The following is a 14,397-nucleotide window of genomic DNA, read 5'->3' on the forward strand; positions in this document are numbered from 1 at the left end:
TCACAGTAGATGAACTCATCTAGTGACACTTAATAAACACTTAGATTTTATAGTTTAATTACATGTTATCACAGCTCAATCAGCAACGTTTGACTTAATTTTTTTACAGAGCTGTGAAAATAACTTACAATCAACGCAGAAGCCGAAGGTAGAATTAGATAATCTTTATGTCCTCCATATTGACACGGAGATATCAAAACATTTAATGTTATAATTATTATTAATACGTTTGTTAAAAGACTTAATATTGTTTTTTTTAAAACAATTTATTCCTACCTGTGAAAATATATTGTGTGTAAAAAAATTTCAAAAAAATTTAATGGGTGTCTCAAATGTGAATTTTTATATTTCTGGGAGAAAGGAGGAAATTGAAACACATAATTACAATACAGTGGGTGATCGGTTAACGAACATAATCCATTCCAAGACTATGTTTGCTATCCGTATTGTTTGTTAACCGATCATCAATTCACCATAGACTTCTATGTGAAATCGATTAATTCGTTCTGGAGACCCTAAAAATTAAATTTTAAGAAACATATAATTTCTTAAAAAGTTTTTTAAAAAATAATATATACATATAGCCTTGCATATTAGTCAGTCCTTTTCATTTTTTTTGCTTATGGGGCGTTGAAGAGCATGTCCAATGTCGATTGCTTTTCTCTCTTTTTCTGGATTTTACGGAAGTAATAAATAGCATTGTCGTTGTAAAGATCCCCAACCCTACTGACATCAGCTAGGCTTGGGTGCCATTCTAAGACCATTGCTCTGACATTCTCCCACTTTTTCAAAAGATCTTTAATGGCAGATGTCGGCATTGGTCCGCTTTCGTCTTCCTCTTGTTGAAAAGGAGACACATTTAGCTGTGTTTCTTGGTGTTCTTTATTCAAAATTTCTTGGAGTTCTTCTGTCGTCAGTTCATCTTCATGTCCCACTATGAGCTCTTCTATGTCATCCTCGTTCACCTCCAATTCCAGATCTCTAGCAGTTGTCAAAATTTCATCCATAATTTCAGAGGTGCCTCCCTGATCACCTTCGTCTCCTTGAACAAAGGATGGACACAGCTTTTGCCAAGCAGAAATCAACTGTCGCTGTGTGACTTCTGACCACGCCTTTTGAATGATACGAATAGCTTCAAGAATGTCAAATTTTTCTTTCCAAAACTTTTTTAAAGTCATTGTTGAGGAGAATTGGCTTGCTTCAAAACACCAACGAAACAGCACGCGAGTGTACAATTTCTTGAAAGCCGCAATTACCTCCTGATTCGCTGATCATGGCTGTATCAGCGAAGTCGTATTCAGAGGTAAAAACTGAACTGTCAACCAGGGAAAGTCTGTCAGCAAATTATCTTCAAGATCCTTTGGGTGTCCTGGTGCAGTGTAAGCAACATTATTCAGGAGAGATGAGAATTGATTTTTAGTACGTTTCTCATATTTTACGTATTTTTACGGCGATAGCGCGTCATCGGCACCTTTGTATTTTATAGTCTGCACTGTCTGAAAAAATTAAGAATTCGCTTAATTTATTCACCATGTCAGCAAATCCACTCGCCCATAACTTATCAGCTGTCAGAAAATATTGTTATTCATATTGAAACTAAAGTATTCAAATGTGTATTGATTTTAGTCATAATAATAATTATTGAATGATCTTTAAATTCATTGTTAATTCAAGTTTCATTTGGTAATTATTAATACTAAGCATGCTTTAAACATTTCTCCTTTCAGTGATCTTATTTTGTATACAAAATGATAACAAATGTTAAATTTAATTTTTTTCGTTGTTCGAACACAAAAATCTTTCTTGAAAGTGTTCATTATCCGAACACACAAATCTTTCGTGAAAGTGTTCGTTAACCGATCACCCACTGTAGTTCCTTCAATTTCTCATTAAACGAAAAGAAAATGAAAAAAAAAAATTTTCTTTAATCTTCTAAATTTCTGCAATTAAATTTTTAATTCTTAACTTTTCAGAATTTAAGACTAAAATGATTCATGAAAATTCTATTTAATTACCTGAAATAGTCAGGGTGATTTTTTAGAGGTATTTTAATTATTGAGGGGATATACACTATCGACGAGTTTGAGCTTGCCCGTGGAGGTCCGAGCTCGCCTGAGTTCAAAGAATTTTAATCTGAGCGTGAAATGAGATAAACAGGATTTTTTTTAGGGCCGTTGGATAATAGCAAAATTTTGTAGAATAAACTATAATTATAAAAAATTATTATTATAAAAAAAAAATATTTTTATCACTAATATGTAATTACACAAATTGTAAGGTGAAATATCTAGAATTGAATGTGGAAGATAAATGTCAAAGAGGAAGTTTTGTTTTTGTCTGTAAGATTCCTTATCAGAAACCACCTTCGTAAACCATAAAGTTTAGGAATTTATTTTTTTCATCAATTGCAATATGTAAGAATGTGTTTTTCAGTACAGTAAACACTTTATTAAATAAAAATAAACATTCCTTTCATAAAATATTAAGTGTAGCATTTAAAAGCAGAATTAGTTTTATATCATCTATTATTTCCTGAGAATTATTAATGATTAAAATTTACTGTTCCAGAATATTTTGTTTTAACTTAGTCTGTTATTATTTTGGAAGCTCTTGCTAAAGTGTATGAAAATTTTATCATGGGTCTAAAGTCTGCTTGAGGCCAGAACCTTTTTTCAGTAAATAAGAACGAGACCAAATTTTAGGCCTAGGTTGAGCCTATCTCATCTCTAACATATATCCACCATTTCCGTAGTAAATACTTAAAAAAAATGATAATTCAATGCAATATTCATTTTCCACACTAGATAGTCCATTTTATATTTATAAAGGAGATTTGAATAAAGAAATTGTAGTCACACGTTGAATGCAACAGATTAAAATAAGTTAAAGGAGCATTACAAAATGAGGAAAGCTGCTTTCATTCATAAAACGCTAAAACCTTTTTTTAATAATAATGAACAGAATAATGTTAACAAGATTCAGAGCAATTATTTTGTGTTGATTCTTTAGAAGTACTAAATGTAATTTTATTTTATTTACTCTTGCACTGAGGCTTCAATGTTTCAACACTCAAATTACTGAGTCAGGATCATTGAATAACTGTACCATTCATTTTCTATTCAGCTTTTAAAAAAACTGCACATCTGTAACTCAGATTAAATGTAAAAAACTTCTAAAATGTTAATGACACTCTAATATTGGTGCTAATAACATTTTTAATTATAAAACAAACATGTTATTTGAAACTAAAAACAATACTTTCTTTACGAAATATCATAATAGTTGTACATCATTAATGCTCGGCATAATGGTTTAATTTTTAATGCGCCATATTTATAGTAAACAGAATGGAACACTCAAGGCAAAAAAGTATAAATTATAATTATTTAGAAATGTCTACTGTGATAAGTTAAAAGATAATAGCTACAAATAAAAAAAAGGATAAAATAAAAGCAATTTTCGTACCGGCAATATGTTACTAAATTTATTAAAAGAATAACCATCAAAATACTAATAATTTAGACAAATTTATGAAATTTTTCTCATACTGAAAGGAATGAGAATCAAAAATAAATAAAGCAAGATAATTAAGGCTAATATTCACATACAATAACTAAAAATTCTTTTTAAATTATGTAAACAAACTCTTAACCCTAACGCGAAAAAGCCGGTAGGTCGAGTACATGACTAGAAGTAAAAGCTATTTATTTACCTTCTCACATCAAAAGCCATATTTAAAATAGATATATAAAAGTTTATAAAATTATTTTAAGAGAATCGATTTTGCAATAAAATTTATAATATTGTTTTTATAATTTTTGGATATTGACACTTCAAAATCGTCTGCTGCCTGGTTTCGAAACAAAACATTAGCTCCGGGCTCACCACGTTGCTCCCGACGTGCAGAGTATTCATTGGCTTATTCTAAATTTAATTGCAATCGATTCAAAACATACATAAAAGATACTTTAAATAAAAAATATAAATTTTAGTTAGTTGCAATTTACAAAATAAAAGTGATTAATAAAACACAATACAAATGTATTTACATCAGCACAACCAATCAAAATTAATGTTTACACCTACGACTGGTATCCATTGATTGAAACGTGTGATGTATTCCTCCGCCATTGAAAACTCCTCAAAATTATAATAAAATTATTCTTACATTAAATTTAACATATCATATCCTTTCCTTTAATGTGTCTTTTATCTGTTTAGATGATTTTAAAATGTATTTGAGTATTTTAAAGTTTTTATGTTGCAAAAGAAAGTGTGCCTCTCACTTACCGCGTAGACTTACACATGAGTGATGCGTGCTACGGAGGTCTCATTCATAACTTGTGCTATTTCCATTTCATAACTAGTATCCTTGTTTGTAGTAGCAGCGTGAGGAGTGTTTGTAATAAGTAACGTATTCAAAGCAATGTTTTGGCTCCGCTGCATTGGATTTTGTGCCCTTTTTTAACGTTTATAGAGCTTTTTAGCAGAGAGCTTATTATTATTCTTTAATTTTTTTTGATGCCTACCCTCAGTGGACAAACGAGGCGCTCGCGGCAGCCCCATCATTTTTTGGCGGGAAATATGTATGGAATTTCGCCCGAACAACTTCGAGCTTACGTGAACGTCAATGATGAAAACACGGATGATAGCAACGTGGGCAGCCTAAAGCACCGCGTGCTTGTGTTGGACTGTCGGTCATTTGTGGCATTCAACAGTGGGCACATTATTGACGCAGTAAATGTTCATTGTCCGGCTATACTTAGAAGACGGTGCGGTGGACGTTTGCCGCTAAGGACTATAATTCCAAACAGTAATATCCGGTCCTCAATATCAAACAATCACTGTTTTCCTATTGTACTTTATGACGATTTCGGACAGAATGTAAAAAATTTAAGTGATTTGACTGGCGATGAGTCTACGGCTGCATTTGTGGCTAAGTGCTTACGCAACGAAGCAAATTTACAAACAATATACTACTTGGAAGGTAAATATTTTTTATTAATTTTGATAATTTGAAAACAGTATTTTAATATTTCTTCATGGCTTTTAAGTTGTAGTAAATTTCCTGGTTTATTTTAGTATCATTGTAGATTTATGCATGAATATTTGAAATGAGCCTCTTCAAATTCGATAATACAAAACTTAGTAATATTTTTTTTTAAATTACAATTTATGTATATAAAAACAATTGCTTTTATTATCTAATTCCATATTCTAAAGCTAGCTTAGGTAATATTGTTTCACGTCATTTTATTATTTTTGTCAACAGAATCAATAATGACACCATGTTTTAGTTTCGTTTAAATGCAAAGCCCATAATCGACAAAACTTTAAAAACCCAGTAACGCACTTCAGTACTTTTTTACGTTTTCATGGATTTCCTTCTATACTAGTTTAAGAATGAATTGATTTAAAGAAATTCTATTCTTAGCGAAGAAGTCTTCTATTCGAAGACTTCTCATTGAGTCATGCTAACCCCAGGGCTAAATATGGGTGCTAGCATTTTATCAGGCATGTATTACCTTTTTAAATTATCAAGAGATGAAATAATAAATACTAACAGTAGTCATAATCTAAGTTGCTGTTTATTGCAAGATAAATATGAAAATTCATTTTTATGTTAAATAGTGCATCATATTTAGGTCACTAGCCTCACACTTTTATCCCTTAAAATAGATCTGCAAAGTTCGTATGTGTATAATAAATGTTGAAGTGTTTATTGACAAATCTAACGAATCCCCCCCCCCCTGAATGTTCCATCCGCAAATCTGCATTGGGTTGATCTTCGAAAGCACACTAAGTCGAGAAGGTTTCAATATTTAATTTTACTATGCTAACTGTCTTTAATTTTTGTTAAGCTTAAAGCTAATCTATGTATTTTATTTTTATTACGTATTGTTCAATAGCAATAGAAATTCTAAATGTATAAATTATTGCTTAGTTTGATATTTATTAACTCTTCATCACAAAACTTTGTGTTACTCTATAGCTAATGCGTTACTTAGTAGCTTGGACAACGAATAGAAAACGTATATATTATGTTTCCTTCATTATTGTCCAAAAAAGTAATCAGGAAAAACTAATTTTTTTAAAATATGGATAATTGATTTAATTTAGGTATTAGAGTTAACGATAGTATTCTAACTTCGCTGTGACATTTTTTAGTTGTCCTGGATTTAAAATGTGAGCGTTGCCTATGTATGTTTACATTTTAATACATAATTTTTTATATGTTATTGTGTACTAATTTAACGTTTAGCGAATCGCCTGAATTAAAAAAAGAAAATTTATGGATTTGTAATCTTTTTACAAATAGTTTGCAAAAGTTTTCGCAGTCTTACGATTTTCATTTGATAGAGGATCACAGTAACAACGCATGTTCTTTGACTTCACCTGTGTTGGTATCGACGGAAAGCCCACCGTACGCAATTCACCTTTTATTCTAATTTTTTTGAAAGATCGTGCGTCTAGCAGCTGCAGAATTATGAATAAAAGCGAGGTGATAAGTCGGGAGGGGGGCATAAGTAAGGATGTCACGCGCAAGGCACGCCTGTGATTTTTTTATTGCTTTGCTTATTTTCTTCAGGGGCTGAGGGGGAAGAAAGAATATTATAAAAAAATTCTTCTATTCTTATAGTTCTTTTTCCTTAGTATCTTCGGAAGAAAAAAAATGGTGGAAGCACGTTTTATGACGGAAACTTGGTGTAGAGGTATCCTCAATAAGTTTTGTTTTGAATGCGTTTCCTCGCGATCCCTCAGGGTTTTTAATTCGTTTTTATCAGGAGGATTGGTTAAGGTTACGAAGGTGGGGATAAATATGTCGGATATTATGTGTGGAAGAGGGGTTGGCAAAAGTACGAGGGAATTTTGTAGGAAATCGCAGATGTGGTCCACTTCCCTTTGTCGTTAGCAATTGAATGTTTCCGTACTTTATCTTGGATTAATGTGATTATGATTTCTATTTTTCCTTGATACTTGAGCAATTAATGATCGTTAAATTCGTTAAGATTACGAGGCGTTGTGTGAAAGGCTTTATATATAAATTGTTTTCCGGCATAGAGTTAATCTGAAATTACATTTTTTAGAGCGGGGTTGCAGTACGATATGGGAATTTTTTTAAAAAATTTGCTTGATCGCTTTTCGAGTTTTCAACTGGTCAAACTTAATAATTTTTTTTTTTGACAATTTTTTTGTCCCGTGCTTGACTCTTGTCCAAGAAGAAAGTGTAAATTTGTTTAAATCTGGAATATCTCAGTACCAAATGTTGCAGTTATTTAATGATCTTAGAATACCTGCGCTTGAATTATATTTAATTACCCCACGGAAATTTGTCAGTACAACTATGGCGTACACGAGGTTAAATGTGCCCCCACATGATTTATAATTGTACCTTATCTTACCAAAAATATATCAAATTATAATATGAAACAAAAACACTGGAGAGGCTTACGGATATTAATATGGGATAAACAAGATAATTGAATTGAAACATTGACTATACTTATCACATTGAAATAAAAAATTTATCTTAAAAATATAAGAATTACTCTCTATCTACGATAGTATTTAAAGTTAAGGGCTAATTTATTTTATAACCGACCCAACCGATAGTTTATGGCCATTAATGTTCAACTCCGTTTCCTTGTTATTTTGAACCAAACCCAGAAGACAAGGGAACTCCTGTGATTAGATTAATTAGCCTTCGTGGAAGACTTTTTGATAAAACTAACCAGCATTTGCTTTGCATGGGGATGAAACCCATGAAGACATCGCATGGTTAGCCTAACTGAAAAGGTATTGTTATTTATCATGAATGTAAAGTAAGTAGCGAGCTATAATTCCAGTCCAACTGGTTTCTCTAATGCAAAAATTTCATGCCTTATCCTGGGCCTGACTATATCGGCTATCTAAAGCAGCAGTTCCAAATTTTTTTGGCAATGGAATCCTAATTAACGCTCTTTTTCGAAGCTCTATCGCCAAGGAAAATAGTCATAGCTTAAGTGCATTACACTTGAAACAATGCGATAATTTTAAACTATATAATATTGTTTTGAATTGTCTGGACTTCAGAACAGAAAAAAGTAACTTAATATTTTAAGTTATTTAACTTTTTAAAAATAGCCAATTCGGCAACATTTTTCCACCTAGATTGAAAATTATCAAAATCACTGCTTTATTCTTAGTTTTTGCAAATTTTTATGATCCCAAGTAATTCAGCATTGAAGTAAGTTTTTAAATATTAAAAGAGTAGACCACAAACACTTCATTTTCACAAAACTGGCTTTTCTCCATACTGATGTTTTGCGCCATTTTCAAAATAAACATGGACTGCACAGGCTTTAGATAAGCTAAACTTGACCTAACAGTCGTCATAAGTAACAGTTGCAAACTCACAGCAGTTATGACATATTATTCGCAAAGAAGCATTTTATATTACGAGGGAGCTTTCGAAAAACAGTCTTAATTGACCTTTTAGCGGAACACCTACGTTGTAATTATTGTGAACATTTTAACCGGAAAAAAAAGTAATTTTGGTAATTCCTTTAAAAATATATAATGGAAAACTTTTTTTTTCATTGTTTTATCAATACTAATCTTAACCGTTAAGTTCACAAGTATGGAGCGAAATTTAGTGAAAGTTGAAAAGTATAAAATAATCTGAATTGTGGTTTTGGTTAGTTTTACTATCAATGATAATAGTTATTACAGGAACATAAATTTTTTAGTGTAGATTTTGTTCTTATGATTTCCAATTGAAAAGTTTGAGAAATTCATAAGTGCATATCATAGACAATTTATTTAATATATAAGTAGGAAAAATGTAAATATATTTTTTTTAAGTTTTGCTAGTTTCTTTTACTGGGATTTTACTTATTCAATTCTTTGGTTATTATAAAATTATTTAACTATTGTATTACTAATTGGGTGTAAATGTAATTGCAGGTCTTAAGGTACAATCTGCTAAAAAAATTATAACTCACGGAACCCACAAGTTCCGCGGAACAACTTTTAGGAACCGCTGCTCTAAGGAATATTTTTTTTTTTTTTTTTTTTTTTTTTTTTTTTTTTTTTTTTTTTTTTTTTTTTTTTTNGTAGCGCTAAATTTCGTTGTGAATATTTTTAGTTCAACCGGTGTTGCACTTCAATAAATAGTAAATTTCTTGCAGTGTTCTCTTGAGAAGAAGATGCGTTCGGGAAAATAAAAGGTCACTCGCGAGCATATTTGTGCATAAAAAGGAAGTGAAAATACACTTCCTCTTTACTTCACGCTCGTTACCCGCACTCGCCAACCGTGAATTTTCTTTTTTTGGCAAAAAGAAAAAGAACAAATTTCTGTGTGACTATTATCCTTTGAGCATGAAAATAGTTTTCTTTGTCGCAAACGTAATGTTTCTCTCGTACGTGCTCCTTATTTTATTTATCAACAAATGCCTTTTTTCGCTTCCTTGTCGATTTCCAAGTTCCTAGTGGGGTGAGATGAACTCTTATCGCTGCAATGTTATCGTTGCATTTGTTTTTCGCCATTTTGATATGTGTAGTGTCAACATGATTAAATACGGCGTTTATCTTCCTACAAAACAAGGGGTGTACAACCTATGAACAGCAAACCGAAAATGGCGCCCAAAGACTTTTAATTTGGCTTCCGAACCTGTTTTAATATAGTAATTCTAATATAAAAGTAAAAAGATACACAGCATTTTTTTCAACCAAGGTCTGTAGTAGTTACTGATCTAGTTCATTGCTCTTAAAGTATCAAAATGTGACTATTAATTTCATTGTTAAAGTTGTGTTCCTACAATGGGTTCAGTGTTTTGCATTGAAATACCATTGCTTAAATTTGGAAGTAAACTAGAGAAGAAAATAAAGGGGAAAAGAACTCAGCCAATTTGATAATCAGAATATAAATTATTTCAAGATTACAGTAAACATCAAATTTATTGTATTAGCGAAATTTGTTTTCGAACTAATTCTAGGTCAAGTGTAAGTAATACAACAGCATATCGTAATAAAATTCCAATGAAATTTCTTTGCCGCGTAGGCAACAAAGTATCAAACGAGAAGGGCGGCCGTTTGCGCGCTCAACTTTAAGCGTAACTCTCCTATTTAGATACTTCTCGCATGGGCTACGAAAACAGGCCGAATTAGTTAGGTAAAACTGTTCGGTCTGACGAGATTAACTCTAAAAGAACTGTTCTATATTATATAAAACACTAATGTGCATATTGTTCTAATAAAAAGCTATGAAATCGGAACTGCGAAAGCAGTCCCGGGGGTTGGCGAGCGTAAGCGATCAGGCGGTGGAGTCCTCTGGCTTGATTAAATTCATATATCTTTAATATATGCACTGGAGCAAAAGACTAATTTGTGACGCGTTCATATACTTTCAAGCAGGATCTAAGTGCTTCCAGCATTTTTATAATGATAACATTGTTAATGTTTGCTACCCCCTCCCAACCATGTAGTTGGTAGATTTTGTAGCCCGCTAACCTTAAATAGTTGTGCATTCCCATATAAGACATGAAGTTCTTTTTTCCTCCCTAATTTTCCTGAAAATTCCTAACGTATATATTAAAAATGCCTAGTTTTGATACCAGTATTGGGGGTAGATATTAAAGTGTAATCATTCATCCCACGGAACATAAAACTGAAAGATAAAGCTGTACAAGTTTTCACTAGTACTTTTAAATTTTTTTTTTTTCGTTTTTACTATGATGTTCATTTAAATTAAAAAATTGTACAGGAAGTGTAACATTCACGATTATAACGAAATAGGCTATGATGTGTCATGATCGCAACAACACAAAATTAAATCGATTGATAGTCGAANGTAGGCAACAAAGTATCAAACGAGAAGGGCGGCCGTTAGCGCGCAACTTTAAGCGTAACTCTCCTATTTCGATACTTTTCGCATGGGCTACGGAAACAGGTCGAATTAGTTAGGTAAAACTGTTCGGTCTGAAGAGACCAGCTCTAAAAGAACTGTTCTATATTATATAAAACACTAATGCGCATATTGTGCTAAAAAAAAAGCTATGAAATCGGAACTGCGAAAGCAGTCCCGGGGGTTGGCCAGCGTAAGCAATCAGGTGGTGGAGTCCTATGGCTTGATTAAATTTATATATATCTTTAATATATGCACTGGAGCAAAAGACTAATTTGTGACGCTTTCATATACTTTCAAGCAGGATCTAAGTGCTTCCCGTATTTTTATAATGACAGCATTGTTAATGTTTGCCACCCCCTCCCAACCATGTAGTTGGTAGATTTTGTAGCCCACTAACCTTAAATAGTTGTGCATTCCCATATGAGACAGTTTTTTTTTTCCTCCCTAATTTTCCTGAAAATTCCTAACGTTTGTTACAGGGCGTATATATTAAAAATGCCTAGTTTTGATACCAGTATTGGGGGTAGATATTAAAGTGTAATCATTCATCCCACGGAACATAAAACTGAAAGATAAAGCTGTACAAGTTTTCACTAGTACTTTTAAATTTTTTTTTCTTCGTTTTTACTATGATGTTCATTTAAATTAAAAAATTGTACAGGAAGTGTAACATTCACGATTATAACGAAATAGGCTATGATGTGTCATGATCGCAACAACACAAAATTTAATCGATTGATAGTCGAAATGATTAATAATCACAAATTTTATGCCTAGTTGAATATGAGTGGTCCTGGACCATCGTTAAGTCCGTGCACCGCAGTATACCCGCAGAAGCATAGAGTTTCTGGAAAAAAATCAAACTTATCAAAGAGATTTTTGAATTATTGTCAAAGACAACAAAACTTATTTAGTACCTCGTAAATACTGTTTAATCCAATATGCTCGATAAAAGAAAGATTTAGCGCTTCCACATAACATCCCGCGTGTGCACGTAGGTACGTCTGCGTTGCACTCGATTTACTCAGAATATACGTGCGCAATGCTACATGAAAGTTCCAATATCACTCGTACGCGTATCATTTACGTTTGCCCTAGTTTAGCGGCTTCTGACTTAACCCTAAGATAACCCTAACCCTTTATTTTAAAACCGCTTTCTTTTCAGAATTGCAGCGCCGCCTCTCATAAAGACACATCTTTATTTTGTTTTATAGTCCTGTTATTTTAAGTAGTTTAAAGAGAGAAACTTATTTTTATTAAAATCTAGAATTAGAACACCAGTCCTTGCATTAAAAGTGGACGTTTAGTCATTCTTGTCAAACAGTTCCTTTTTAAGAATTAATTGTTCTCTAAAATCGAGTGATTTCCTCTTTGTGAATTAATAGTTGCGATCAACTGAGATTTATTTATAATTGATCGTTAGGGTTGTCCTTCAGAGGAGAATTTCCTACCACCCACGCATTTTGATGCTATTGATCCATTTCAAAATGTCTCCAGCGAGCCTTTTTGACGAGAACGTTGTCAGGACTACTGTTTGTTTTGAGGTATATTTAATACAAAAGCTGATTTTTGTGATCACATAGTTACAATTATAGCTATAATTTGTTTTAATCAAAAAGAAACCTGTAAACTTCTTGAATGATTAAAATTTTGGTTTGGTGTTATCATCAGAATGTTTGGTTAGCATTCTGCGAAAAATATGTTTAAAAAAATTAAAGTTGGCCTTTGCTCATAAAACATTCGTCCGTTAGACTAGGTTTCAGCAAATTATTCGAAGTCTGTGTTCTCTTACTTGAGAACATCTTCAAAAATGACTATGACTTATTTTTCTGAAAATTTTAAGTATTTCTCCTGAGATACATTAAGGATATAAAAAAAAATTAATTATAGGATGTTTACAACTATCATTTTTAGAGAAATTTGGTTACTGTTTTATCGTAATTAGACTCCTCTCAATGATTCTAAATAACCTAGTAAACTTCTTAAACTCAGAATTTTAAAGCAAAAACTCCGTTCAGAGACTTAATTTTTATTCCTTCTACCATAAAAACTAAATTTTTGTTTTCGCTCATTCACAAAATTGAAGATTTCAGTTTCACTAGAATCAATCTCTCACTAAGTTTCAAATAATTGGTCAAGAGTATCACTGGTTTAAATTTAGTTAAGTCTTCCCCCGTACACCTATTTATTGAAAGAAATATGGAGGTTTACGGTTGAAGGCATAAATGTAGGCAATACTATGTTTCAGTTTATTGGGCAAATTTGTACAGTAGGGGAGAGTGGGGTCAATTGTAACAGGGTACGATTGTAACAGAGCAAAAATTTCGAGTGTCGGGTTATAGATTTGGTTCCTAGGTGGCGCACAAGGTGTATTTAATAAATCTACATGTACACCCCTGATGGCAACCATTTTTATGTACTTTTGAAAGAGTTACATCACAAAAGATATTTTCACGCCACGCAAGTACTTTTTTTGGTATTAGAATATTATATTGTAACAAAGTAATTTTGTTTAAACAAATAAAAATTAGTAACCGAATATGTAAGTGGACACCTTAATTAACATTTCAATAAAAAAAAAATTAGTTTTGCTAATTAACTAGCATTGTTTTTAACAAATGAAGCTGAAATGGCGTCTTGGGGACAATTGTAACAATAAGTAAAGGGACGATTGTAACAGCTGAAAATAAATAATCTTATGTTTACAAACCATTACTTAACTCTTTAAGAACCACCAATAGTTTCCTATATCATTTATATTATGTTGCATGTGCATTATTTTATTTGTCACCTTTCACAGCATAAATTAAAATTTTTAACCCCTTAAAGTTAAAAGTTTAACCCTTTAGGTCTCTGCTCATTATTATTTTTACTCCTAAAATATCACTACTATTTTGATCAATAAAAAAATATATCACAACTATGATAATATGTATAATTAACTATGTTTTAGTTGAATTTATGAACTGTTACAATTGACCCCGTAAGTGGGGACAATTGTAACAAGTGCACGACTGTCAAAAATTGTTAATAACTAATATAATAACATTTAAAATAAGGTATTTATTTTTTTTTCAGTAGAGGATAGTCTACTTTACTCGTCTGTCAATTAATACTAATAATATATTGGATTTTTTGTTAGTTAAAAATAGTTAAGCAAAAAATGTTACAATTGACCCCACTCTCCCCTACCAATCTGAAAACAGATTTTAAAGTGCAAAAGGACGCTTTTTAGAGAAGAGTAGAGTAGCCTATGGATAATGAAGGGATAACCATTGGCGACTTATTTTGATAATCTATTGGCAAAAGCTACTAATTTACTATCTGCTTCGAAAAATCTGCTACTTTTACCAATTCGTTATTTTATTTCACTCGACGTGGTACATCTAGGGATTGTTTATGTAGCAAAAAACTATGACATATCATGCAAATTTTCCTTTTCAATCAAATATGCAAATTTTAGAATTTATAAAACATTTTCAGCAGGTTGAGTTTACAGTTTTTGTATT

At 31.8% G+C, this 14,397-nt stretch overlaps 2 protein-coding genes across 10 annotated transcripts in view; one reads left to right on the plus strand and one right to left on the minus strand.

Moving 5' to 3' along the window:
• LOC107442223 (endoplasmic reticulum-Golgi intermediate compartment protein 1) overlaps positions 1-4,400 on the minus strand; it is an 83,330-nt gene extending 78,930 nt beyond the window's left edge. For 4 of the 9 annotated variants that reach the window (XM_016055727.4, XM_071177083.1, XM_016055725.4 and 1 more), the window contains exon 1: positions 3,713-3,901. In XM_016055727.4, coding sequence (XP_015911213.1) covers positions 3,713-3,732 — 20 coding nt within the window. In that variant the 5' untranslated portion in view covers positions 3,733-3,901. The other 5 variants (XM_071177081.1, XM_043056113.2, XM_071177079.1 and 2 more) reach the window with 5 other exon arrangements.
• A 36-nt stretch (positions 4,401-4,436) lies between these two features.
• Positions 4,437-14,397, plus strand: part of LOC107442224 (dual specificity protein phosphatase 1) — a 31,953-nt gene continuing 21,992 nt past the window's right edge. Inside the window, exon 1 of the mRNA XM_016055728.4 lies at positions 4,437-4,987. Within this exon, the coding sequence (XP_015911214.1) occupies positions 4,522-4,987 (466 nt within the window). The 5' untranslated portion in view covers positions 4,437-4,521. The remainder of the gene's footprint in view (positions 4,988-14,397) is intronic.

The sequence above is a fragment of the Parasteatoda tepidariorum genome, chromosome 2, assembly GCF_043381705.1.
Source record: "Parasteatoda tepidariorum isolate YZ-2023 chromosome 2, CAS_Ptep_4.0, whole genome shotgun sequence".
Lineage (NCBI taxonomy): Eukaryota > Metazoa > Arthropoda > Arachnida > Araneae > Theridiidae > Parasteatoda > Parasteatoda tepidariorum.